The 24947-nt window shown below is 38.1% G+C and overlaps 1 protein-coding gene across 3 annotated transcripts in view; it reads right to left on the reverse strand.

Annotated features, from left to right (window-relative positions):
- Window positions 1-24947, reverse strand: part of CEP83 (centrosomal protein 83) — a 147979-nt gene that overhangs the window by 27952 nt on the left and 95080 nt on the right. For all 3 annotated transcript variants that reach the window (XM_069584200.1, XM_069584198.1, XM_069584199.1), the window contains 6 exons: window positions 24666-24797; window positions 18789-18903; window positions 17415-17559; window positions 17152-17301; window positions 2340-2415; window positions 53-210 (listed from right to left, as the gene is read on the reverse strand). In XM_069584200.1, coding sequence (XP_069440301.1) covers window positions 53-210; window positions 2340-2415; window positions 17152-17301; window positions 17415-17559; window positions 18789-18903; window positions 24666-24797 — 776 coding nt within the window. The remainder of the gene's footprint in view (window positions 1-52; window positions 211-2339; window positions 2416-17151; window positions 17302-17414; window positions 17560-18788; window positions 18904-24665; window positions 24798-24947) is intronic.

The raw sequence follows: 24947 nt of genomic DNA on the forward strand, positions 1-24947 counted from the left end.
AGAATACAGCATAAAGAAGAAACAATTTGTACATAAAAAAAGCAAACTCTACTTTTCAACTTCTAGTTGTGCTCTTTCAGCTTGGCTTCTTAAATTTCGGCATTCCTGTCTTAACCTCTCCACCATTTCCTTCAGTATTTGGTTTGAATTCAGCAACTCATTTTCTGACTGTGCCAGTGAGGTCACTTGGATCTGCAAACCACTGATTTGCTTAAAAGAGGAGAAGAGAAACATAAGCACACGCAACAGAATATGAGAGACATAGAAGACACTAAGCATCTTCCCTCACAAATGTCCCACCCAACTGACGTGCCCTTGGGGATACCCTGGAACAAAATAATCAAAAGCAGCAGCATTAGGATCATTTCTTAATATAACCAGAGACTATAAAGAACTTTATTCCTCAATCTGCAACTGAGTCCTCTCTCCTCTTGCCCAAATAAGCAGGCCAGAAGAGGTACTAGAAACAGGGAGAAGGGTCCTTAGAAAGACAGCGGCAATGTGAGCAAAGAGAATCCAAATATGAGTCTCCTAGCCTCCAAGGAAAGAACAGATTTTAAAAGGTGAGCTGGGAAAGCTGCTAAGAAAATCGTCTCATACTCCCACAAGCCTTTTGATTAGTGCTCCGTCAGGGGGTTCTGCTTTCTGAACAGTCAAAAAACATAAATACAGGAACGCTCATTCTCACATTGTTTCTGAGTAGTTTTCAAGCATTCTATACATCAGGTGTTGGGCAGAAGATAATTTGAGAAACCTAATGAATGGTAGGGATTCCTTTGCCTCTAGAACCATTTATCAAACTGTGAAATGTCACTCAGGCTTCTCTATTCCAGTTTACCTTTATCTGGGAGTACTTCTCATGAAAAGTAGTTGATTATCTAGTTACAAATTAACAGGCTAGGAGATTCACATCACTGCTCTTAAGTTCTATCCAAATAACACATTTGGGACATATTTATACCTACTTCTTGCAAAAGCCATTTTACCAATTAATAAAAACAAATTCTCATTTTTCTTTCACTTTCTTCTACCTCTAAAAGCCATTCTCTGAGAGAAGTTAGGAGGCAGAGAGTTTAAGTGATTTCAGATCAAAAGAATCCATTATAAGACTCAAGAGTCAAAAGAAACCAGATTCTTTATGCAATAAAGAAGAAATAATTCCATTACTTTCTGATGGTAGCAAAGCCACCTACAGAATTATACAGGTACAAAAAGCAATCGTCAGAAAAATAAAGTAAAAAGGTTATGTTTCAGATTTTTATTTTAGAATGAATTTCTCCAGAAGAACTATTCAGTATTTTTAACTGCAGTTGTAAATATTAAATCTGTATTACAGATGGCTGAACAAGTAACCTTCAAAGAGCTTAATACTTTTCCATATCTTCAGGATGACAGAAAGCTCAATGCCAATGAAACTAGATAACTTCTGAGTATTAAACATTATGCCCTTCTACTTCAGACTCAGAAATCATAACTATATATGCAAAGCATAAATCCTAAAAATGGAATTTTCACTCCTCATAATATGTTTTGCCCATATAAATCTTTCCTGAACCCAAACAACTTTAATTAAAATATGAATTTTCTTCCATAAATACAACTCTTTAGATTTCACAAGGATGTAATAAAAACACAGCTCATGGAATAAGAAATGCAAAGCTACAAGTCAATCACCCAAGTAACTCACAACAGGGATGATCTTTCTAATTCATTTTTTAAATTCATAATATCAAAATATTGTCCTTTAAAATATAATTTTAAAAAACTGATCTTGGGAGTTCTCTGATGGTCCTGTGGTTAATAACATGACTGTCAATGCAGGGCACAAGGGTTCAATCCCTGGTCCCAGAAGATTCCACACGCCATGGGGCAACTAAGCCCACGCGCCTCAAGCGCTGAGCCCGCACACCACAACTACTGAAGCCCAAGCGCCCTAGGGCCCATGCTCCACAACAAAAGAAGCCACAATAATGAGGAGCCTGCACACCACAGCCAGAGAGCAGGCCCTGCTCACTGCAGCTAGAAAGACTGTGTGCAGCTAGAAAGACTGTGTGCAGCAATGACGACTCGGCACAGCCATAAGTAGGTAAAGAGTGATAAAGACTGATCACGGGCCACAGCATAGAAATATTCTAAGAAAAACAGCAATTAGCAAAAGAAACTTAATAAGCTAGAGCTTAAAGAGGTTTAAACACTTCATCTTTACATATCAACCTCATCAATTCATTATCAATTCAAATATTTTCAGAATTCTTATATATAAAATGCCCACAGATTCAAAACACAGATTTAAAGAAGCACTTAAAAAAATAAAAGCAATTTGTTTGCTAAAATAATACCTGTTTCAGGTCAGAATTTTCTTTTTTCTCTTTTTCTGCATTTTCAATATCCACAATTTGTTGTTGAAGTTTTAACCTAAAAGTCACAACCCAACAAAAGATATTATTAAAAATCCATAGTACATATATTTCACTGAGTTTAACAATCATCTTATTGCGTGCTCATATTGACACATGGCATTGTCTTTATGCAAAGTGGTAGATTCAAAGGCAAAGATTTTGACTTCAAGCAACCAAGTTGTGTTCATATATAAGTAAAATGTAACAAATTTCTACTTCTGCTATGAAAAAAATCTATGAACTATGGGCACAGAGAAGATGAGAAATCAATTCTATCTAGAAGGATGAGAGATTACTACATGGAGATGTAACTCTGATGGGTATGGTTCTGACAAACACAGGGAACAGCCTGAACAAAAGGCTTTGGTGGAGAAGAGCACAATGGGTTAGTAAGGCAAGAGAAAGTAGCCCAGTTCAGGAGGAGCCATCTTACAGCTAGGCAGTGTTTCACAATTTACAACATGCTTTCAGACATACTGCTTCTTCATTTTCATTCCACTAGGTTATACAGCTTCTAAATGTATCTTTAAAGCCTACCATGATGTCTAGAGTATAACAGACAACCTTTAATTAAGGTTGGTCAGTTTAGTAATTTCTCACAATAGTTCTATGGAAGTAACAAGTCATCTTTCTAATTCCAAATAATACAGAAAAACAGACTGAGGCTTAGCTAAGTCAGGCCCAAATCACATGGCTACCAAGCAGTCAAATTAAGATGGGACAAAGGTCTTCTCATACCTAAATATTCCTGTGACCCACTTCATTATGCCGCAACTATACTGATTTTAAATCCAGAATTTAAAAGAAAACTATCTAGTACAAGACAACATACCATGTTCTGTAAAATATATTGAGTTTTCATCCCTGAGATGAAAGAACACTTACACAATTTGTGTCCTCTTCAAAAGGAATGATACAGTATTGGTGTTTTTCTTTCTGGCCGATTATACAGAGTGAAGTAAGCCAGAAAGAAAAACACCAATACAGTATACTAACACATATATATGGAATTTAGGAAGATGGCAATGACGACCCTGTATGCAAGACAGGGAAAGAGACACAGATGTGTATAACGGACTTTTGGACTCAGAGGGAGAGGGAGAGGGTGGAATGATTTGGGAGAATGACATTCTAACATGTATACTATCATGTGAATTGAATCGCCAGTCTATGTCTGACGCAGGATGCAGCATGCTTGGGGCTGGTGCATGGGGATGACCCAGAAAGATGTTATGGGGAGGGAGGTGGGAGGGGGGTTCATGTTTGGGAATGCATGTAAGAATTAAAGATTTTAAAATTTAATAAATAAATAAATAAATAAATGCAAAAAAAAAAAAAAAACAAAAAAAACAAAAGGAATGATACATTCTCAGCCAAAACCTTAAAAACACAGTGCATCTCTGGTGACCAAAGGACTAACCTCATGAGAAAGACTTTACATTAATTAGCTTTGACAGGATAAGCTCTCAACCCTCCCTTTTAAAAATCCTTCAAACACTTACCTCAAATATAATTTGTTTGGCACATACTCTTTATAGTTTAGCATTAATAGCATGCCTTTTCAACCTAATTAAAACTGCTTCTTGGGAAGACAACATTCTCAAGGGCCTAGAGTTGTGCTTTAAACACTAATAAAGATTCAGTAAGTATTTGCTGATGGACTAAATGAACCAACTCAAATCTTGGATTAAATATTTAAATGCACAAGGTGGCTGGACAATATGACATGGAAGAAACCATAAAATACACTGCTCCTGAGATAGGTGCACACAAAGCCAGAAACAACTGCTCTAAAGGAAGAGAGCCAGTCTTGCCCTGCCTGTGCTCCTTTGACAGGACCAGTGACATTCTGATTCTGTAAGTCTAGCTTTATGAAACGCTCTCAAACCTGTGCATTTTTCCCTTAAATGTTTATGGTGTTATTAACTTGGCACTTTTAAGTTGAGTGAGTGAGTGAAGTCGCTTAGTCGTGTCCAACTCTTTGTGACCCCATGGACTGTAGCCTACCAGGCTCCCCCTTCCATGGGATTCTCCAGGCAAGAATACTGGAGTGGGTTGCCATTTCCTTCTCCAGGGGATCTTCCTGACCCAGGGATGGAACCTGGGTCTCTCGCCTTCCAGGCAGATGCTTTAACCTCTGAGCCACCAGGGAAGCCCAAGTTACTGAGTTAATAAAGGTTTCTTTCTACGTAACCATGAAGATAATAGAGGAGAAAACACTGTGGGTCCTCTCTCAGGTCCAGAGTTAAAGTGCGGCTTCAGATATATCTTGGCTCTTGTCAAGATTTTGGATACACCTGGTAAATCAGTTAAGAAATAAGACCCAGTTATGAAAGCATTCAGTTCAGTCGCTCAGTCGTGTCTGACTCTTTTCAACCCCATGAATCGCAGCATGCCAGGCCTCCCTGTCCATCACCCACTCCCGGAGTTCACCCAAACTCCTGTCCATCAAGTTGGTGATGCCATCCAGCCATCTCATCCTCTGTCATCCCCTTCTCCTCCTGCCCCCAGTCCCTTGCAGCATCAGTCTTTTCCAATGAGTCAACTCTTTGCATGAGGTGGCCAAAGTTCTGGAGTTTCAGCTCTAGCATCATTCCTTCCAAAGAACACCCAGGACTGATCTCCTTTAGAATGGACTAGTTGGATCTCCTTGCAGTCCAAGGGACTCTCAAGAGTCTTCTCCAACACCACAGTTCAAAAGCATCAATTCTTCAGCACTCAGCTTTCTTTATAGTCTAACTCTCACATCCATACATGACCACTGGATAAACCACAGCCTTGACTAGACAAACCTTTGTTGGCAAAGTAATGTCTCTGCTTTTGAATATGCTATCTAGGTTGGTCATAACTTTTCTTCCAAGGAGTAAGCGTCTTTTAATTTCATGGCTTCAGTCACCATCTGCAGTGATTTTGGAGCCCCCCAAAATAAAGTCTGACACTGTTTCCACTATTTCCCATGAAGTGATGGGACCAGATGCCATGATCTTCATTTTCTGAATGTTGAGCTTTAAGCCAACTTTTTCACTCTCCTCTTTCACTTTCATCAAGAGGCTTTTTAGCTCCTCTTCACTTTCTGCCATAAGGGTGGTGTCATCTGCATATCTGAGGTGATTGATACCTCTCCCGGCAATCTTGATTCCAGCTTGTGCTTCTTCCAGCCCAGAGTTTCTCATGACACTTTCTAAATAAATTATATAGACATGAAGAGAAACAAAAGTGCCCTACATACAAAAACCAAAGCCAAAGAAACCAAAAAATGACAGAGTATCTGACAATCATTAAACATGAAAGAGGTTAAGACTATCACTTTGGTAGACTATAAAAGATGATCTACATAGTTCTCTCCAGTTCACTTTGCTGAAGCAGTGCTGGCTTAGAATTCACAACTGATTGGAGATTTTTATTTCTTTGAGGAGAAAATGAGTCCTTGATTTAAGATCATTATAGTTAGGATTCTAAGGGATATTTACATTCAACAAAAAGTAACCTTAACAGGGATAAATTCAATGGTCTTAAATTTCAGTAACAGTAAGACTTCAAGACATGTAGATATTATTTTGAAAAAGTGCTGAAGATGATTAGAAGGTTTTGAATAGTCAAAGGGTTTCACAAGCCAAAAGAAAATAAGTTTTAAAAGTACAAACTACAGAAGAAAGTACAATTAATTTTCATAAAAGGATCACTAAAGACTACATAAGAGAAATGCAATCTGAACTGAACCTTTCAGGCAAAATAAGAGTCTGAGGAGAAGGTACAGGTGAAGAAGAAGGTAACTGCCAAAGCAAGATGCCAGAGGAAATAAAGGGTGGGATGAAAAGCACTACTTACTTTGGATATAAAGGGAAAAAAGAATCTTAATAGAAAGGGAGGAGGGGATGGATAAAGACACAGGAATCCTCAGATAGGAGGAAGTGGAAAAAATTCATATCCAGGATCCTTTGCTCAGGTACAAGTAAGAGCACGGTGGGACAGTGGACACAGTTTCCAAGCTGAATGGCAGCAGGGGAACCAGCCTAAGAGACTGGAGGAATATTTTTTTTTAAGTACAAGAACTATCAGTTTCATTACCTTCAGTGAAAATGGGGTGGAAAGAGGGAAAAAAAAAAAAGTGTCTGAAATGACTGGCTCTAAGAGATGACAAGGTCTCCAAACCACAGCTAAGCGAAAGGGCTTAGAATAAAGATGAAGAATGCCAGAATTAAGATAAAATAAGCAAATGGCTAAGGTGTTAGAAGAGTCAAGAATATCAATAGTATGGTCAATAAGAATGATAGGAAAGGACAGAAAATAGAGAAACACTGAAACAGAAGTGAAGGTCCTCAGGGACCACTGGGGAATATTCTGCATGTCAGTAACTGGCAGAAAAAAAGACAGGCATCAGATGGATGCAAGGAACATCAAAGGAAAGGCCATTTTAACCAAAGTTAGTCAAACAATTGCAGGCGGATTCTTTACCAGCAGAGCCAGAAAGCTGAGCACCAAAGAACTGATGCTTTTGAACTGTGGTGTTGGAGAAGACTCTTGAGAGTCCCTTGGACTGCAAGGAGACCCAACCAGTCAATCCCAAAGAAAGTCAGTCCTGAATATTCATTGGAAGGACTGATGTTGAAGCTGAAACTCTACCTGATGCGAAGAACTGACTCACTGGAAAAGACTCTGATGCTGGGAAAGATTGAGGGCAGGAGAAGGGGATGACAGGGGATGAGATGGTTGGATGGCATCACTGACTCGATGGACATGAGTTTGAGCAAGCTCTGAGAGTTGGTGATGGACAGGGAAGCCTGGTGTGCTGCAGTCCATGGGGTCACAAAGAGTTGGGCACAACTGAGGAACTGAACCGAACTGACTCAAACAATGGTCTGAAAGCAAGAGTGGGATTCACAAACAGTGATTTCTCTTCTCGGTCCCTAGTTGTAGGAGACAGGATGGAGAAATAATTTCTACTTAAAAATGCTGCCAGGCAATGTACCATTAGGACAAAGTTATCAGTGGGGGGGGGGGGGGCGGTGTTTTAAAAATGCGGAGACTATAAAAAAACTTATTGGTAATGGGACAGATTTCAGAAACTACAGCAAAAATTGTTAATGGATTGCTGATGTGGAGAATTGAAAGGTAAAGGGTAAGTTGAGGAATGAGAAACTATGAGATCAAGTACTTTACATTTTGAAAGTAATTATGAAAGAAACTATATTTGGTAAGCAGACTGGAAGACCAAAGTACAAACAGAGTATGCAGCTACAGAAAAGTTCAATGGGAAACATTTGGAGTAACAGTGAGATGGAGCTGTTCTAAGTTCTCTTCGAAGTTCTCTTGTGCTGACTACTGCCTATGTTTTCTATGACAGGCAGCTGATGTATGTCATTTCAACATTCAATAACCACTGACTGAGTACCTACAAACGCAGAACCCAGTCCTAAGTGTTGCAGATACACTGGAGAATGACAGACAAAATCCCGTCTTTAAGGAACTTTCAGTCCAACAGCCATTGTCTGACAGCTTTCTTTAATGATGGAAATGTTCTATAATTTGCACATCCAATGTGATAGTTCCTAGCTACATGTGGCTACTGCACATTTGAAATGTGGCTAGTATGACTGAGAAACTAGACTTTAAACTCTTGGCTTCATTTGATGTCAGTCTCAATTGCCACACAGAAGTTGTGATTTCTCTATTGTCTAAGATCCTTAGAATCAGTTTTTTGAGAAAGGCAGTTTTTCCTGAAAGCCAAGGTTCTTGCCCTGAGTGATGGAGATCGTCTCTGATCATTATTAGCAAAGAGAAAAGGACCTTCCTGGGAAGATATACGAGACTCTATGAATAGACAGGGAACTAGAGAGCCAGAACTGGGCTAGAGTAATTGGCCTGAATTACAAGCAAGGACATGTCACACAAACTGTCTTGGTCTGTCAACAGCTGCCACGTATTTTTCCATCCCTTATTTTGCTGTTCAAATTCTGTAAAAGAACTTGTTCAACTGGCCAAGTCTAAGTCTCCTGCTCCCTACTAAGATGATATGCAATAGATAATTCATCTCAAGATACAGTATAATAAGTAGAAAGGAAGATATATTAGGAGAGAAGTTTTTTAAAATGTTTCTAAAAAACTTAAGAAAACATTAGAAAGCCACAAACAGAAAAATACAGCTTTGGCTTTACACTGCAAAATTTTAAATGATCAAGTTCTCTTTCTCTCAGTTAGTTAACTGATGCTATTTCTCTAAGACACCTCTTCCCACTTGTGGTAACAAATTGCACTTTACCACCTCTCCTTCTATATACCACCACCATGCCCACGCACTCAGAAACAGGCAAGAAAACTCTGGCAGAGTCAGAGTGCCCTAACCCTCTGGCCACAGTGGTGGGCCCAGGGACAGGCATATGAACCATACACAAAATCTTTCCAGACTTTCCTAATTTGAATCATCAGGTGAGAACTCTGCTTCTGATCTCAAAAGATAGTCTCATCCTCACAGGGAAAGCAGCAGAAGAGCAGCAGATACAGGAGTTAGGAAAGAAGAGAGGAGGCAGGTGAAAGGAGGGAAGAAGTTACTCTCAGCTGGCACATTTGAGTTCCTGGATCCAGCTGTCTGTGAGACCAGCATAATCCCTGTCCTGTCCACAATATATTTCAGCCAATAAAGTAACCCCCTCACCCCACCACCACCTTTTGTTATGCCTGACTTAGCTGAAGCTAGGTTACCGCCATAGCCAAAAGTTGGTTGGGTATGCGATCTTATTTAAAATCGTGTAATTTTAACATGTTTTTAATTTACAGGTAACTTTATAAATTTTACAAACTTGTAGGGGGGTAGCCTTTTGAAATACAGAATCCTAACTAGAATAATCATTTTATTATTTAGCCCAGTAATGAAGAAACCATGTTAATGAAGACAAGAGACTGGAAAGTAATTAATAGTTGAAAGCATCTGCCAAAGTGATTAATCCCACTTTGTAAATAAATGGATACTTCTGCTTTATATGCTTTAGACTTTTCATAACCTTCAGTTCAGTTCAGTTGCTCAGTCGAGTCCAACTCTTTGCGACCCCATGAATCGCAGCACGCCAGGCCTCCCTGTCCATCACCAACTCCCAGAGTTCACTCAGACTCACGTCCATCGAGTCCGTGACGCCATCCAGCCATCTCATCCTCTGTCATCCACTTCTCCTCCTGCCCCCAATCCCTCCCAGCATCAGAGTCTTTTCCAATGAGTCAACTCTTCACATGAGGTGGCCAAAGTACTGGAGTTTCAGCTTTAGCATCATTCCTTCCAAAGAAATCCCAGGGCTGATCTCCTTCAGAATGGACTGGTTGGATCTCTTTGCAGTCCAAGGGACTGTCAACAGTCTTCTCCAACACCACAGTTCAAAAGCATCAATTCTTTGGTGCTCAGCCTTCTTCACAGTCCAACTCTCACATCTATACCTGATCACTGGAAAAACCATAGATGGACCTTAGTCAGGAAAGTAATGTCTCTGCTTTTGAATATACTATCTAGGTTGGTCATAACTTTTCTTCCAAAGAGCAAGCGTCTTTTAATTTCATGGCTGCAATCACCATCTGCAGTGATTTTGGAGCCCCCCAAAATAAAGTCTCACATTGTTTGCACTGTTTCCTCATCTATTTCCCATGAAGTGATGGGACCGAATGCCATGATCTTCGTTTTCTGAATGTTGAGCTTTAAGCCAACTTTTTCACTCTTCTCTTTCACTTTCATCAAGAGGCTTTTGAGTTCCTCTTCACTTTCTGCCATAAGGGTGGTGTCATCTGCATATCTGAGGTTACTGATATTTCTCCCGGTAATCTTGATTCCAGCTTGTGTTTCTTCCAGTCCAGCGTTTCTCACGATGTACTCTGCATAGAAGTTAAATAAGCAGGGTGACAGTATACAGCCTTGACATACTCCTTTTCCTATTTGGAACCAGTCTGTTGTTCAATGTCCAGTTCTAACTGTTGCTTCCTGACCTGCATACAGATTTCACAAGAGGCAGGTCAGGTGGTCTGGTATTCCCATCTCTTGAGGAATTTTCCACAGTTTATTGTGATCCACACAGTCAAAGGCTTTGGCATAGTCAATAAAGCAGAAATAGATGTTTTTCTGGAACTCTCTTGCTTTTTCCATGATCCAGTGGATGTTGGCAATTTGATCTCTGGTTCCTCTGCCCTTTCTAAATCCAGCTTGAACATCTGGAAGTTCACGGTTCATGTACTGTTGAAGCCTGGCTTGGAGAATTTTGAGCATTACTTTACTAGCATGTGAGCTGAGTGCAACTGTGCGGTAGTTTGAGCATTCTTTGGCATTGCCTTTCTTTGGGATTGGAATGAAAATGGAACTTTTCCAGTCCTGTGGCCACTGATGAGTTTTCTAAATTGGCTGGCATATTGAGTGCAGCACTTTCACAGCATCATCTTTCAGGATTTGAAATAGCTCAACTGGAATTCCATCACCTCCACTAGCTTTGTTCATAGTGATGCTTCCTAAGGCCCACTTGACTTCACATTCCAGGATGTCTGGCTCTAGGTGAGTGATCACACCATCGTGATTATCTTGGTCGTGAAGATCTTTTTTGTACAGTTCTTCTGTGTATTCTTGCCACCTCTTCTTAATGTCTTCTGCTTCTGTTAGGTCCATACCATTTCTGTCCTTTATCATAACGTTAGCAAAACCTTTTTCTCCACAGGTAGTCTCTTTCTGACCTACCACAAATTCTAAGTAAGACAAGTCACGATGATGATTGTTTTATTAACTGGTCAAAATAGACCTGGTTGATTTAGCTAGACTTAATAAATCAGAAGATCAGAATTGCCACGGGAAAAACACAATTGTTGACTAGCAAAAAATGCACAAATTTTGTGAATTAACCCTTCTGCTACTTAATATATTTTAAGTTGGTTACTAGGTCCTTATTTTAGTAAATTAGGGTCCATCAGACATTATAAATGACCTGGAGAAACTGAAGAGGAATCAAAAAACGATCAAAGTGGCTAATATAAAATCATTCATATTTTAAAAATACAGGAATGAAAACTGCTTTATATAGCATAAAAAAATAAGGGTCAAGTTCATTATTGTCTTTAAATGATGATTGCTGCACATTTTATCACTATAGCAACAGAAGCCCAAACCAGGAGAAACAGGCTTAAATTCTAACAGAAAGGATTCTAATTGGCCAAACGGTGGGACCACAATAAGATAAAACATTAGAGTGGGGTTTCTGGGGTGAGGGTGGGCCCCTCTCTCTCCTTTCTGGAGACTGTCAAGAAGAGATTTTAAAAAGAGCCAAACTGTCCTGATTCATCAAAAAAATATGTACCCACCTAAAAGCAAAGAGCAGCATAAGATTGACTCTAAAAATCCGTAACAGATTTATGATCCTAGAATTGTGGTAGCTAACATTTAAATTAATAGCTCATAAAACCTGAAATTTGTAAATAATACATGTATCTTTGCCTGAGGTGATTCTTTCCTGGGTAATGAAAATTAAAAACTGTGTTCCAAAACACAACCTACAGCTTAATTAACATGATTAAAAAAAAAAAAACTCTCAGCTGTAATCTATATAATTAGAAAGTCATTAAGATTTTACAATTTTTTAAAAAGCAGATATAGGGGACTTCCAGGTAGCAAAAGATAACAGTAAATGCCTAGTTCTATGTTTTATATATATGTATACACACACACACACACGTCCTACAAAAAATACAGAAAACCAAGATCAAATAAAGCCACTCAAAATCACATCTTTCACATAAACAGAAGACAGAAAATACCCAAACTTCAAAATACCACTAACGAAAAAGAGGAAGTAATTCTCAATCTCTACAAGTGATCTCTTATGCTCCCCCTGCATATGTGCTCACCGCCTGTGAACAAGCTTAACTCATCCATTAAAACAAAAAGGTCTCTAGTTTGGATACAAAGCAAGACCCAGCTGCTTGTGTATGCTACACATAAAAGACACATTTAAAAAGACAGACTAACAGTAAGTATCCCAGGCAAATGGAAGCAATAAGAAAAAAGGAGTAATAATAATAGTGAAATTCAAGCCAAAAACAAAAGACAAAAAGAAAGCGCTTTTAAATGCTAACAGCCACAATTCATAAGTGTAACTGTTATAATTATCTATATACCAAATAATATAGCAATCACCTATGAAGCAAAAAAATTACAAGAAATGTAAGGAGTCATAGATAGAAGCACATTAAACAATAGGAGACTTTAATATATAACTCTTCATACAAGACAAATGAACAAAAAATAAAAGTATGGAGAAGAAATAAACACCACAGTTAATAAGGTAGATTTTATGGATGTATATATCAAATTTTAAACTCTTATAATTGAGCACTTTCTTTACTAGTCCTTATGTAACACTCATAAAATTGATCATGTGTTACAGGTCTAAGACTGGGATAAGGCAAGAGAGGTACCCAGGGTAAAAAATTTAATGAGACTCAGCCCAGATTTCCTACAAGTCCAATGTCAACACATAAGAGTACCGCCTTAAATTTTGCACCCTGATTGCCTCACTGGCTTTACCCTAGTCCTGGCCTTGATATATTAGGTCACAAAGAAAACATCAGTATGTCCTATAAAGCAGAAACGGAGAAGGCAATCGCAACCCACACCAGTACTCTTGCCTGGAGAATCCCATGACGGTCGCGAAAAGTCGGACTCGACTGAGGGCACAGTAAGAATGCAACCACTCAAGTCAAGGACAGAGGCCTCAGGGGAAACTCAACCTACTAATACATAAGGATCTCAGGCTTCTAACCTCTGGAACTATAAGAAAAAAAAAAATTCCATTGTTTAAACTACCCCTGTCTATGGTATTTTGCTATGTATGGCAGCCCTTGAAAACTATTCATTTCACCTTCTATTAAACAACCACATCTTCTATTAACACATCTCCGATTAATTCCTAGGTAAAAGATGCTAATTAAAATTAGAGAATTTCTAAAAAATAATGATAATTAAAACACTACATATCATAATCTCTATGATACATTTAAAGCAGTAATAAGAAAATTCTCAGCATGACACTTTTACCAATAAAAATGAAAGAATGAACATTACGTGAAGTAAATTTCCAACTCAAGAAATAACCCAAAAAATTAAGGAAAAACCTAAAAGAAAGTACAAGGCATACAACATGATGTTAGAAACTAAGAACCCACAAAGCAGCTAGTAGAAAATACATGACTTTAGTAAGATCACAGAATTCAAGACCAACGCATAAAAGTCAACTATATTTCTAACTATGTGTGTGTTTTCTTTTTGGAGGGGCTTCCCTGATGGCTCATTTGGTAAAGAATCTGCCTACAATGCAGGAGACCTCAGATGTTAGCAGTAAACAATTTGGAAGTAAAAATTTTTTAAAATAACTTTATAATCACATAAAAATGCTTAGAATTAAAATTAATATCATATGAGCTTGATATATACAATGAACACTACAAAATTTTGATGACAATAATTAAAGATGACCCAAATATAATATAAATGTTTCCAGAGTAGAATCAGTGGTAAAGACTCTGCCTGTAATGTAGGAGACACAGGTTCGATTCCTGGGTAGACAAAATCCCCTGGAGAAGGAAATGGTTAACCCACTCCAGTATTCTTGCCTGGGAAATCCCATGGACAGAGGAGCCAGGTAGGCTACAGTCCAAAGGATTGCAAAGGGCTGGACACAACTGAGTGACTAAGCATGCATACAAGCACAGTGCCAGGCACTGGTCCAAAAGCTGAAAAGAAAATGGTAGGCCTAAGCCAGGACTGGTACCCCAGTTATATTCATCCTCCTGCTTATCATTCCCATCTCAACACCACCCCACTATAGGTACTGAACTTGTCCCTTTCAGGACAGAGAGTATGTCTCAGTTATCCAATTCCCTGAATGCCCAGTATCTAGAATTGAGCTTGGCACAGAGTATATGCTCAACAGATGTTTGCTGAATGGAAAATTTCTGGCTCCCAGTCGAGCGCTCCTTGGGCTTCCCTGGTGGCACTCAGTTCAGTCCAGTTCAGTCGCTCAGTCGTGTCCGACTCTTTGCGACCCCATGAATCACAGCACGCCAGGCCTCCCTGTCCATCAACAACTCCCAGAGTTCACTCAGATTCACGTCCATTGAGTCCGTGATGCCATCCAGCCATCTCACCCTCTGTCGTCCCCTTCTCCTCCTGCCCCCAATCCCTCCCAGCATCAGAGTCGTTTCCAGTGAGTCAACTCTTCACAGGAGGTGGCCAAAGTACTGGAGTTTCAGCTTTAGCATGATTCCCTCCAAAGAAATCCCAGGGCTGATCTCCTTCAGAATGGACTGGTTGGATCTCCTTGCAGTCCAAGGGACTCTCAACAGTCTTCTCCAACACCACAGTTCAAACGCACCAATTCTGAGGCGCTCAGCCTTCTTCACAGTCCAACTCTCACATCCATACATGACCACTGGAAAAACCATAGCCTTGACTAGACGGACCTTAGTCAGCAAAGTAATGTCTCTGCTTTTGAATATGCTATCTAGGTTGGTCATAACTTTTCTTCCAAGGAGTAAGCGTCTTTTAATTTCATGGCTGCAGTCACCATCTGCAGTGATTTTGGAGCCCCCAAAAAATAAAGTCTGACACTGTTTCCACTGTTTCCCCATCTATTTCCCACGAAGTGATAGGACCAGATGCCATGACTTTTTCACTCTCCTCTTTCACTTTCATCAAGAGACTTTTTAGTTCCTCTTCACTTTCTGCCATAAGGGTGGTGTCATCTGCATATCTGAGGTTATTGATATTTCTCCCAGCAATCTTGATTCCAGCTTGTGTTTCTTCCAGTCCAGCGTTTCTCATGATATACTCTACATATAAGTTAAATAAGCAGGGTGACAATATACAGCCTTGACACACTCCTTTTCCTATTTGGAACCAGTCCGTTGTTCCATGTCCAGTTCTAACTGTTGCTTCCTGACCTGCATACAGATTTCACAAGAGGCAGGTCAGGTGGTCTGGTATTCCCATCTCTTGAGGAATTTTCCACAGCTCATTGTGATCCACACAGTCAAAGGCTTTGGCATAGTCAATAAAGCAGAAATAGATGTTTTTCTGGAACTCTCTTGCTTTTGCCATGATCCAGTGGATGTTGGCAATTTGATCTCTGGTTCCTCTGCCTTTTCTAAAACCAGCTTGAACGTCAGGGAGTTCACGGTTTACGTATTGCTGAAGCCTGGCTTGGAGAATTTTGAGCATTACTTTACTAGCGTGTGAGCTGAGTGCAACTGTGCGGTAGTTTGAGCATTCTTTGGCATTGCCTTTCTTTGGGATTGGAATTAAAATGGAACTTTTCCAGTCCTGTGGCCACTCCTGAGTTTTCCAAATTTGCTGGCATATTGAGTGCAGCACTTTCACAGCAGCATCTTTCAGGATTTGAAATAGCTCAACTGGAATTCCATCACCTCCACTAGCTTTGTTTGTAGTGATGCTTTCTAAGGCCCACTTGACTTCACATTCCAAGATGTCTGGCTCTAGATTAGTGATCACATCATCATGATTATTTGGGTCGTGAAGATCTTTTTTGTACAGTTCTTCCGTGTATTTTTGCCACCTCTTCTCAATATCTTCTGCTTCTGTTAGGTCCATACCATTTCTGTCCTTTATCGAGCCCAACTTTGCATGAGATGTTCCCTTGGTATCTCTAATTTTCTTGAAGAGATCTCTAGTCTTTCCCATTTTGTTGTTTTCCTCTATTTCTTTGCATTGATCGCTGAAGAAGGCTTTCTTATCTCTTCTTGCTATTCTTTGAAACTCTGCATTCAGATGCTTATATCTTTCCTTTTCTCCTTTGCTTTTCGCTTCTCTTCTTTTCACAGCTGTTTGTAAGGCCTCCCCAGACAGCCATTTTGCTTTTTTGCATCTCTTTTCCATGGGGATGGTCTTGATCCCTGTCTCCTGTACAATGTCATGAACCTCATTCCATAGTTCATCAGGCACTCTATCTATCAGATCTAGTCCTTTAAATCTATTTCTCACTTCCACTGTATAATCATAAGGGATTTGATTTAGGTCATACCTGAATCGTCTGGTGGCACTAGTAGTAAAGAATCCGCCTGCCAATGCAGGAGACACAGAGATGTGGGGTTCAATCCCTTGGTCGAGAAGATCCCCTGGAGAAGGTAATGGCAGCTCACACGAGTATTCTCGCCTGAGAAATTCCATGGACAGAGGAGCCTGGCGGGCTACAGTCCATGGGGCCACAGAGTTGGACACAATTGAAGCAACTTAGAACAGAAATACAGTACGTGGAGAGATAGGCCATATTTCTTGACTGGACAGACTTGAGATGACAACTCTTCTTAAACTGAGCTACAGATTCAATGAAATGCCAATCAAAATCTTAACAAGTCTTTGCGATAAACTGATTTTCAAGTTTATGTAGAAAGGCAAAGGACTCAGAGAAGCCAAAACAATCTTGCCCAAAAAGAACAAGGTAGAAGACAGGCACTACCTGAATCAAACTTACTCTGAAGCTACAGTAGTCAAGAGTGTAATATTGGTGTCAAGACAGACATACAGATCAATGAAACAGAACAGAGCAGAATACAGACACACACATATATAAGGCCAACTGATTTTCAACAAAGGTATCAAAAGAATTCAAATATATGAGAGAGATGGGCAAAGATTATATGGGAATACTCTGTAGCAGTTTTACAATGTTTTGTTAGCTATGACATTATTTCAAAATAAAGTTTAAAAAACATGTGCATATATAACCTAATACTCTGTAGTTCCCTTCTGGCCGACTCTTCTGCCATCTGTGAAGCTCGCAATTTCTCTTCACACTGATCCTTTTCAGACTGCCTCCAGACATCATGTTCCACTTTCATTTTCTCTAAATCCGCTAATCTGCTCTCAAGTTCTAGCCTAAAACAACAAATGATAATTACATTACAAGAAGTACAATAAGCATGATATGACAGCAAAACGTTTTCATCTGCAAGGAGATTTAACACAAAATAAGGTAATTAATTACTTACTTTTCATCTTGTAATTCCACAAGTTTTTGATAACCTTCTTCTTTGGCAGCTTGTACTTTACGTATTAATTCACGGTCCTTTTCTACTAACAGCACTTTGTGGTGTTCAACAGCTGATTTGAGAATTTCATTGTCTGACTGTAATCCTAGTATTTTTTAGAGAAGAACACTCTACTATATTCAATGTTATTAAAAAGAAAAATTGTAATTAAGAGCAAATATTCATAAGTCAGTAAGACAAAAGAACATAGAAAGTCTCTCCAGATACACATCTCAAAGATCTTTACATTCGTTGACAAGTTTTTCTTAATGAAAAAGACTACCATTCAGACTTCATTTGTCATTTTATCAAGCATGCACAGAAAAAAACCTTAATAAACGGTATATACATTTACTCATTTGGATCTTGAGAGCTGGGGACATTGACCTGGGTAATATCAAAAGAGGTTTAAATACTTCTAAAAGGGTCTGTAATCTAAATCCCACAGAAAGCTAGCTGGGAAGCAGAGTGAATAAAATCAAAACCTATTAGAACTGTTAGATTTCTTATATAAATTGGAAGCTTTCAAGTGTGTCCAATGAATTCACAAATTTTCCTTGTAATGAAATGACAAGTATTTTGTACATGGAATGATTAAAACAAATTCATATCTAACTCAAAGTTTAAAAAAATGCAAAGCTGGCTCTCAAACTCTAAGTTCCAAAGAAAATTTGCTCCCTAACACTATGAAAATCCATGAGTCAACATCAAGCAGAAATGAATAATGAAAACAGTCATTCATCATAAGCTCTGTCTGAAACTGGAGTCTAGTTCAACTAAAGACCAATTTGATGAGAGCTGCAGGTCCAGGCAGCTTATTTAAATACTGAAGAAAAGTCAGGAACAATATAAATTCTGAGAAATCTTGATGATAAGGACATTCTAATGCTAAATTGGAGTTTAAAAATAAGCTGAGACTGAACTAGACCCAACAACTGGCCTAGCATCTACCTAAAAAAACATTTTGACTTAAAAATTGGGCCTGAAACCCACCTACGTTCCTTACATTCTTTAGAATTAAAATGATCTGAGACTAATAATCACATGCTCTAAAGAGATTTTAAGTTATAAACCTTGGAAGTATGGAATCCTATCCATAAAGTTTCACTTAATTTATGTATTAATCAAATAACTATGATATAACCATAAGATTGATTTTTTAAGTTACATCACAGAATGGACATTTAACACACAAACAAAAACAGTACATACGTGCTCTAAAATTAAAATTCAATTAAGCTTAATATTGGAAATAAAAATTCAGTTTGATCTATTTTAGTAATCTGAATTTATATGTGACAATAACAGTAAAAAGCACGGGAAATCATATATTACCATCCAGTTCACTTTGAATTTTATTCCTTTCTCTTTCTAGCTCACTCTTAGCTCTTGCTGCCTCCAGTTTGATGTCTGTTATTTCTAGTTTGTTTGAATGCTTAAGCTCCTTTACCTGTTGATAATCAGAAATTGAAATTACTATTGGTCATCTTCTTGCCACTAAGTGCTAACCCAAAAACATCAGGAGAAAGGAGGAAAACCTTTGGTAGCAGTGTACAGAGAGTAGGCACCTTCCAGGAGGGGAGATGCTTCAGTGCCTAGAACAGTACTTGGCACTGAGGAAACAGTCTGCTTCTAACAGAACCGAGTCGCTTCTTTAAATAGCTGGGTGGGGTCATCTGGCTTAATCTGGCCTTTAGAAGTTTAACTGCAAGTACCTAAAATCTAACAGTCAATGACTCAAACATCCTCAGGGAAGAAATATTGATGCCTTCTTCCAAAAAAGAGTGCTGGTGACAAGAAGGCATTTTAGGTATAAGACACAGCATATAAAATATTATAAAAGTAGAATTTCGACAGTCTGCTCGGAAAACCACCACCAACTTGTTACAGATGCAGCATAGGAAGGTGTGAAATCTGTCAGGGAATAAACCTATATGCCATACAAAAGGACTGTTTATCCTGTTAGCTGTTAAAGGTGATATAATCATCTTTATTTCAGAAAGTTAACTCTAAGTGTGTTGGATCAAGAAACTGAAAAGAAATGAACCAATTATGAGGCAAAGGATGGACAAAGTGGACAAGAAAAAATAATCTATTGAATCTGGTGACTAAATTGTGTGTGCGTGTGCACAGGTTGGTTAGTAGGTTAAACAAGTACAAAATGTGTAAATCTAATTTAAACCTTTACTGCCAAAATCTGATTCTTTTAAAGACCCAAGGTCAATGTAACTAATATTTTCTATACAGTTAACCAACACAGCTTTTTCTCTGAGACATTCCTTTTGAAAGTTGAATGATTATAGTTCACTAGTAGTATTGCTTTGTTTATTCAATAAATATTTCTTGAGCGCCTATTATGTGCCCAAGCACTGTCTGAGAAGCTTGGGCATACAGCAGCAAAGAAGAAAGTTCTGTCTCTCTCATCATCTGCACTACTCTCTAAGTTTCTATATCCCTGCCCTTTGGTGAGGTGTTTCCAAAATTAGGTATAGTACTATATTGAGGATTTAACCATATAGACATAAAGGTTAGATAAGCCTGCATTCTCACATATTATACTATTGTATAAAACTATTAAATTAGAGGAGAAAAATCACAACTATAGAAAGGCAAATATGTAAAATATAAGATGGTGGTAATAGGAGGATAAAGGATAATTTACTTGAGTGCAATAAAAGTCTATAAAAACTAGAGAAGGGAGCTAGAAATAAATCAGGAAGAGGTGCCAGAGCCAAAGAGGGCAAAGATGAGGAATAGAAGTATCTTACTGGAAAAGACTCTGTCTATGAAAGGTCCTGGAACCGTAACAGGGTTTTGCGCAAAATCTTCACTTTGAAAAGAAACAAATTAAGAAAGTACTGTGCACTAAGACACAACCCTCCAAATTAACCCACAGATTTGCAAATGACACTACACAAAATGAATACCTCGTGCTGACATCAGATTTGCATTTTTAAATCTTCCTGAGGTTCTTTTCTATGAAAGCAAGTCTCAAAGAACAATATTTACAAAGCTGTTTCTAAATGCTTTCAGAGCAGCTGAAAAATTGTATTCAGTTTAAAATTCAAATTTGCTATAGATTTGAGTCTTTATAATTTCATGGATAGAATTCATAAATGCTTTAAAATTTAAATACAGCTATAATGAAAGTCCAATTTGTATGACAAATGTAATCATAACCTGCTATTATATACTAACTGCAGAAGGTTAAGAATGACATACACTTCGTTAGCAAACCACACTGTAGCTGCTTTATAGATGAGGTAGAAAATCAGAGCCATGTTATTTTGCAGAATCTTTCATTTCAATGAGAAGAACTACAAAATATATAAAATCATATTTTTAATTCATTCAGAGATTTACTGAAATGAGAAAATATTTTTCAATTAATCTATAATCAATGAAACTGAATAAACAGTTCGGTTCAGTCACTCAGACATGTCCGACTCTTTGTGACCCCATGAACCACAGCACGCCAGGCCTCCCTGTCCCATGACCAACTCCTGGAGTCCACCCAAACCCATGTCCATTGAATCAGTGATGCTGTTAGGGGAAGCAGACTGACTGAAAGCGCCCACCCTGGCCAGGCACCATAGTAACCATTTGCATGAGTTGTCTTATGACAGGAGATCCTGATAAGGCACAGGGAACTCATAAGCCACCACCAACTGGAAGAGTTCCCAAAAGGTTGAATGGAAACATCGGGAGTCCGTCCACTTCCCAGAATCCCTCTCGCTAGCATCCATAGTGGCTGAGTGATGCGTGCACCACCAGGAAAGACGAATGATTGGCCAAAGATCACCCAGAAACTAATCCCATCACCATAAAACCCAAGACTGTGAGCCACAAGGCAGAGCAGTTCTCCTGGGTTCCCTTATCCTACTGCTCTCCACCCGCGTGCCCTTCCCAATAAAATCTCTTGCTTTGTCAGCACGTGTCTCCTCGGACAATTCTTTTCCGAGTGTTAGACAAGAGCCCAGTTTTGCCATCTCATCCTCTGTCATCCCCTTCTCCTGCCCTCAATCTTTCCCAGTATCAGGGTCTTTTCCAATGAATCAGCTCTTTGCATCAGGTGGCCAAAGTATTGGAGTTTCAGCTTCAACATCAGACAGGAAGTTATCTTCAGACTACTACCATTATTAAACTAGTGGTATATGCCCAAGCAACAGGCATTCAAATTTATGTGAGGACCCTGATGAGTTTGTTTTCCTTTAGTGCCACATTTTTAAAATCCTAAAATGACTGCACTCATACTAACAGTTAATTAACTTCCTAAAAGATATTAAAAGGAATTATTTGATTAAAAATGGAAAAACCTGTATGAATATTAATTACTGAGATATGACAAATAAAAGTACTTTCTATGAGTAATATGAACCAAATCCCAAATGGGTATAGTAGTTTCTTTCTGCCTCTAGATTCCTAGTTTTTAACTTTTGTAATCAAACATCAAAAACTCTAGGAAAACCAGCAGTCTTTTCTTAAATAAAATGTACAAGGTTAAAATGTTGCACATAATTTGAAAAGATTTACAGTCTTCTTAGCTTCCCAGGGCCAAGCTACCCTGTTTGTTTTTTCCACAATGTGTTTTCCATGTAGATTCTAGTCTTTGTGAATCTGCTTTATGCTTTTGACACAACAGAAGTATTACTATTCAGAGAATATTAAGTATTAATAAAACTTTAAGAAGTATAACAAAGTAGCAAGAATAGGCATTTTATAAGGGTTCAGAATCTGTTAAATTACACAAACACACACGAGAAAACAATATGCGTAAGCAAGAAATTCAAATATAGTTGAAAAAATGTATTACTCAAGCAGCTCTTCAGGTAAATTCCAAAGAGACAGTATTCAAACTGATCTTTTTCAAAGGTCAGAGATGGAATGACCTTATTAACTTACATAATAAGGATAACTCTGTGGGATGACTTCCTTAAAACTGTACATTTTATTGGAGTCCTAAAGCTCAAACACCTCAAGAGGTAACAGAAGAATTTATCTAAATGAATATAAAATATTTTTAAGGTCATTAGTTTTAGGCCATCTTTGGTAATACTTTTTAATTCAAGACATTGATAGTTACATGATATAACTGTTCAAAACCTAACAAACATTTACAAATCTGAATAATTTAGACAAAAACACCCCAGGTGTTCCTTTGCATTGCAAACAACCATTTGTGAGAACTGCAAAATGTTGATGAAAATTTCAAGTTGCAAAGAAAACTGTGACAATGCTTAAAACATTATTTTAAAATTTATCCTTCCAACAAAATATTTTTATAATGCAAGATCTCAAATGAAAACTTGATTTGCCTAAAGTTGATGGGTGGTTTCTAATAGACCATTTATATGCAAAATAATGCAAATGTGCCTTTAACAAAACAGGCAACTCTTAGCAATGTATGTTAATAAACATACAGTCTGAAAGTGGAAAATATATGCATTTGCCACAGAAAAAACTGGGTAGACTTTCTTCCAAGGATGGCATCTGATGTATCTAATATCACAGCTTTGGCCTTTCAGATGCAGAAATCCAATTCTGTCACTGCACTTAAAGACAGCTCTCAAGGTCAGAGAGAGGTTACTAAAGTTTACAAAGTTCACACTACTGCAGTTTACAAAAAGTGATCTATAAAACCAGAAAGTCAGTTTATTAATCATGAGAAAAAACTGTAATGGAAACTGGAATATTCTAACCCTGAAGGACCAGTGCATCCTCTCCCTGTACAAAAAATTTCAGAGAAAGCTGCTTAGGATAATGCAATCAGAATGAAAGGAATGGGAGGAATTGATTATTTCACAGCCACAACTTAAAACAGACTGAGGTATTCGTTTCCACAGTAAGAATAATCTCTTCAGTGGGACCAGAATACTCACACTCTGCCAACTAAAACTATCTCTTTCTTCTGTCATAAACACTGTTTGACTCTGGACAAGGAATTTATGATGAACACATTACTCCTCTAGATAAGTCCCCTATGGTCTAGCAACTTTTAAGATGATTTTAATTACTCTAATAGAAATATAATACATGATCTCATCGACAGAAATCAGTTTTATTTTCAAGTTCTTAGAGCTACCCCAAGTACTGCTAATATAGGTATATTCAGGTGATAAAGCTAAGTGCTTTATATCTAAGTGCGGAATATCTCATTTAATCTCTGCCACACTCTATAAAGTATTAGTCTTCTTTCATAAAAGAAAATGCTAAAGTCTTCACAGATAAAGTAAATTGCCCAAGATCACAGAGCTAGTAAGGGGAAGAAATGTAATTCGAATATGTCTGACTCCCCCCAGTGCTGATATTCACTACAGTATTCTATAAAGTACTTTCATCATTGGTATCCTACTTCTGGTTACTGGATTCCTTATATATACTGCCTTTGAAGGAGGAAAAAACATCTAAATTTCTGATAAAAAAAACATCTAAATTTTTAATACTATGTATTAAAGATGCTCAAACCACTATATTCTTTAAAAAAAAATGCAGATCATGCTGTTGATTCACTCATTTAACAAATATTTGTTGAGTGTCTACTGTACCCACTGTTCCAGGAGCTAAGATCTAACAGTAACAAAAGCAATGTCCCGGTTCTCCTGGAGCTTATATTTGATTGAAGGAAAAGGGATAGAAAAGACAAAAATAAACAAATATATCACCTGGCATTAAGACATATGAGGGAAAATAAAGCAGATAAAAAAGACAGAGAGTAAGGTGGAGGAAGAGGGAAGATGGTATTTCACTAAGTGAAGAAACCAAAGTCCTCTCTGATAAGGCAACATCAGAAATAGGTGAGGAAGAAAGCAATATACATATGTGAAGGAAGATCATGCAAGACAGGCAAGCACAAAGGCCCTGAGGTAGAAGCCTGATCCAAGAAGAGTGAGAAGACCAGTGAGGCTAGAGCAAAGTGAACAGGAGGGAAAACGGACTACGAGGCCTGGGGAACGACTGCAGAGGCCAGATCACACAAAGCTCTGACAGGGTAGAGTGAAGAGACCGAGTTAGGAGACCGATCAAAAAACCGGGATAGAGCGGTCACAATAAAGGCGGTTAGAACGGTCAAATTCTACATGTATTTAGAAGGTAGAATAAGACCAAAAAAGAGACTTCAACGTAGAAAAGTAAGCTACTTAAACACAAAATTCCTTTGTCATTATACAGTCTCAAGCATTCTAAAGAATAAAGTAAATACTGAGGACAACTTACTTTACTGGCCAATGTATTTACTTCCCGTTCAGCTTTATGCAATTTACTAATTAACGCAGTGTTTTCTTCATTGCTTGATTGTAGCTCTTTTTCCAAGCGTTCAGCCTGTAGTTTAGCTGACTGTTTTTCAGCCTTTTATTAAAACAAAATATTTTAAAATTTGTTGATGATTTTTCACAATTATATAAAAATAAAATAAGCACTAATAAATGTAATCATCATACTACCTCAAATTATTCAAAACTTCAACATTAACATATACCAAAGTAACAAGTTTTCTCA

Source organism: Ovis canadensis, chromosome 3 (genome assembly GCF_042477335.2).
Source record: "Ovis canadensis isolate MfBH-ARS-UI-01 breed Bighorn chromosome 3, ARS-UI_OviCan_v2, whole genome shotgun sequence".
In the NCBI taxonomy this organism is placed as follows: Eukaryota; Metazoa; Chordata; class Mammalia; order Artiodactyla; family Bovidae; genus Ovis; species Ovis canadensis.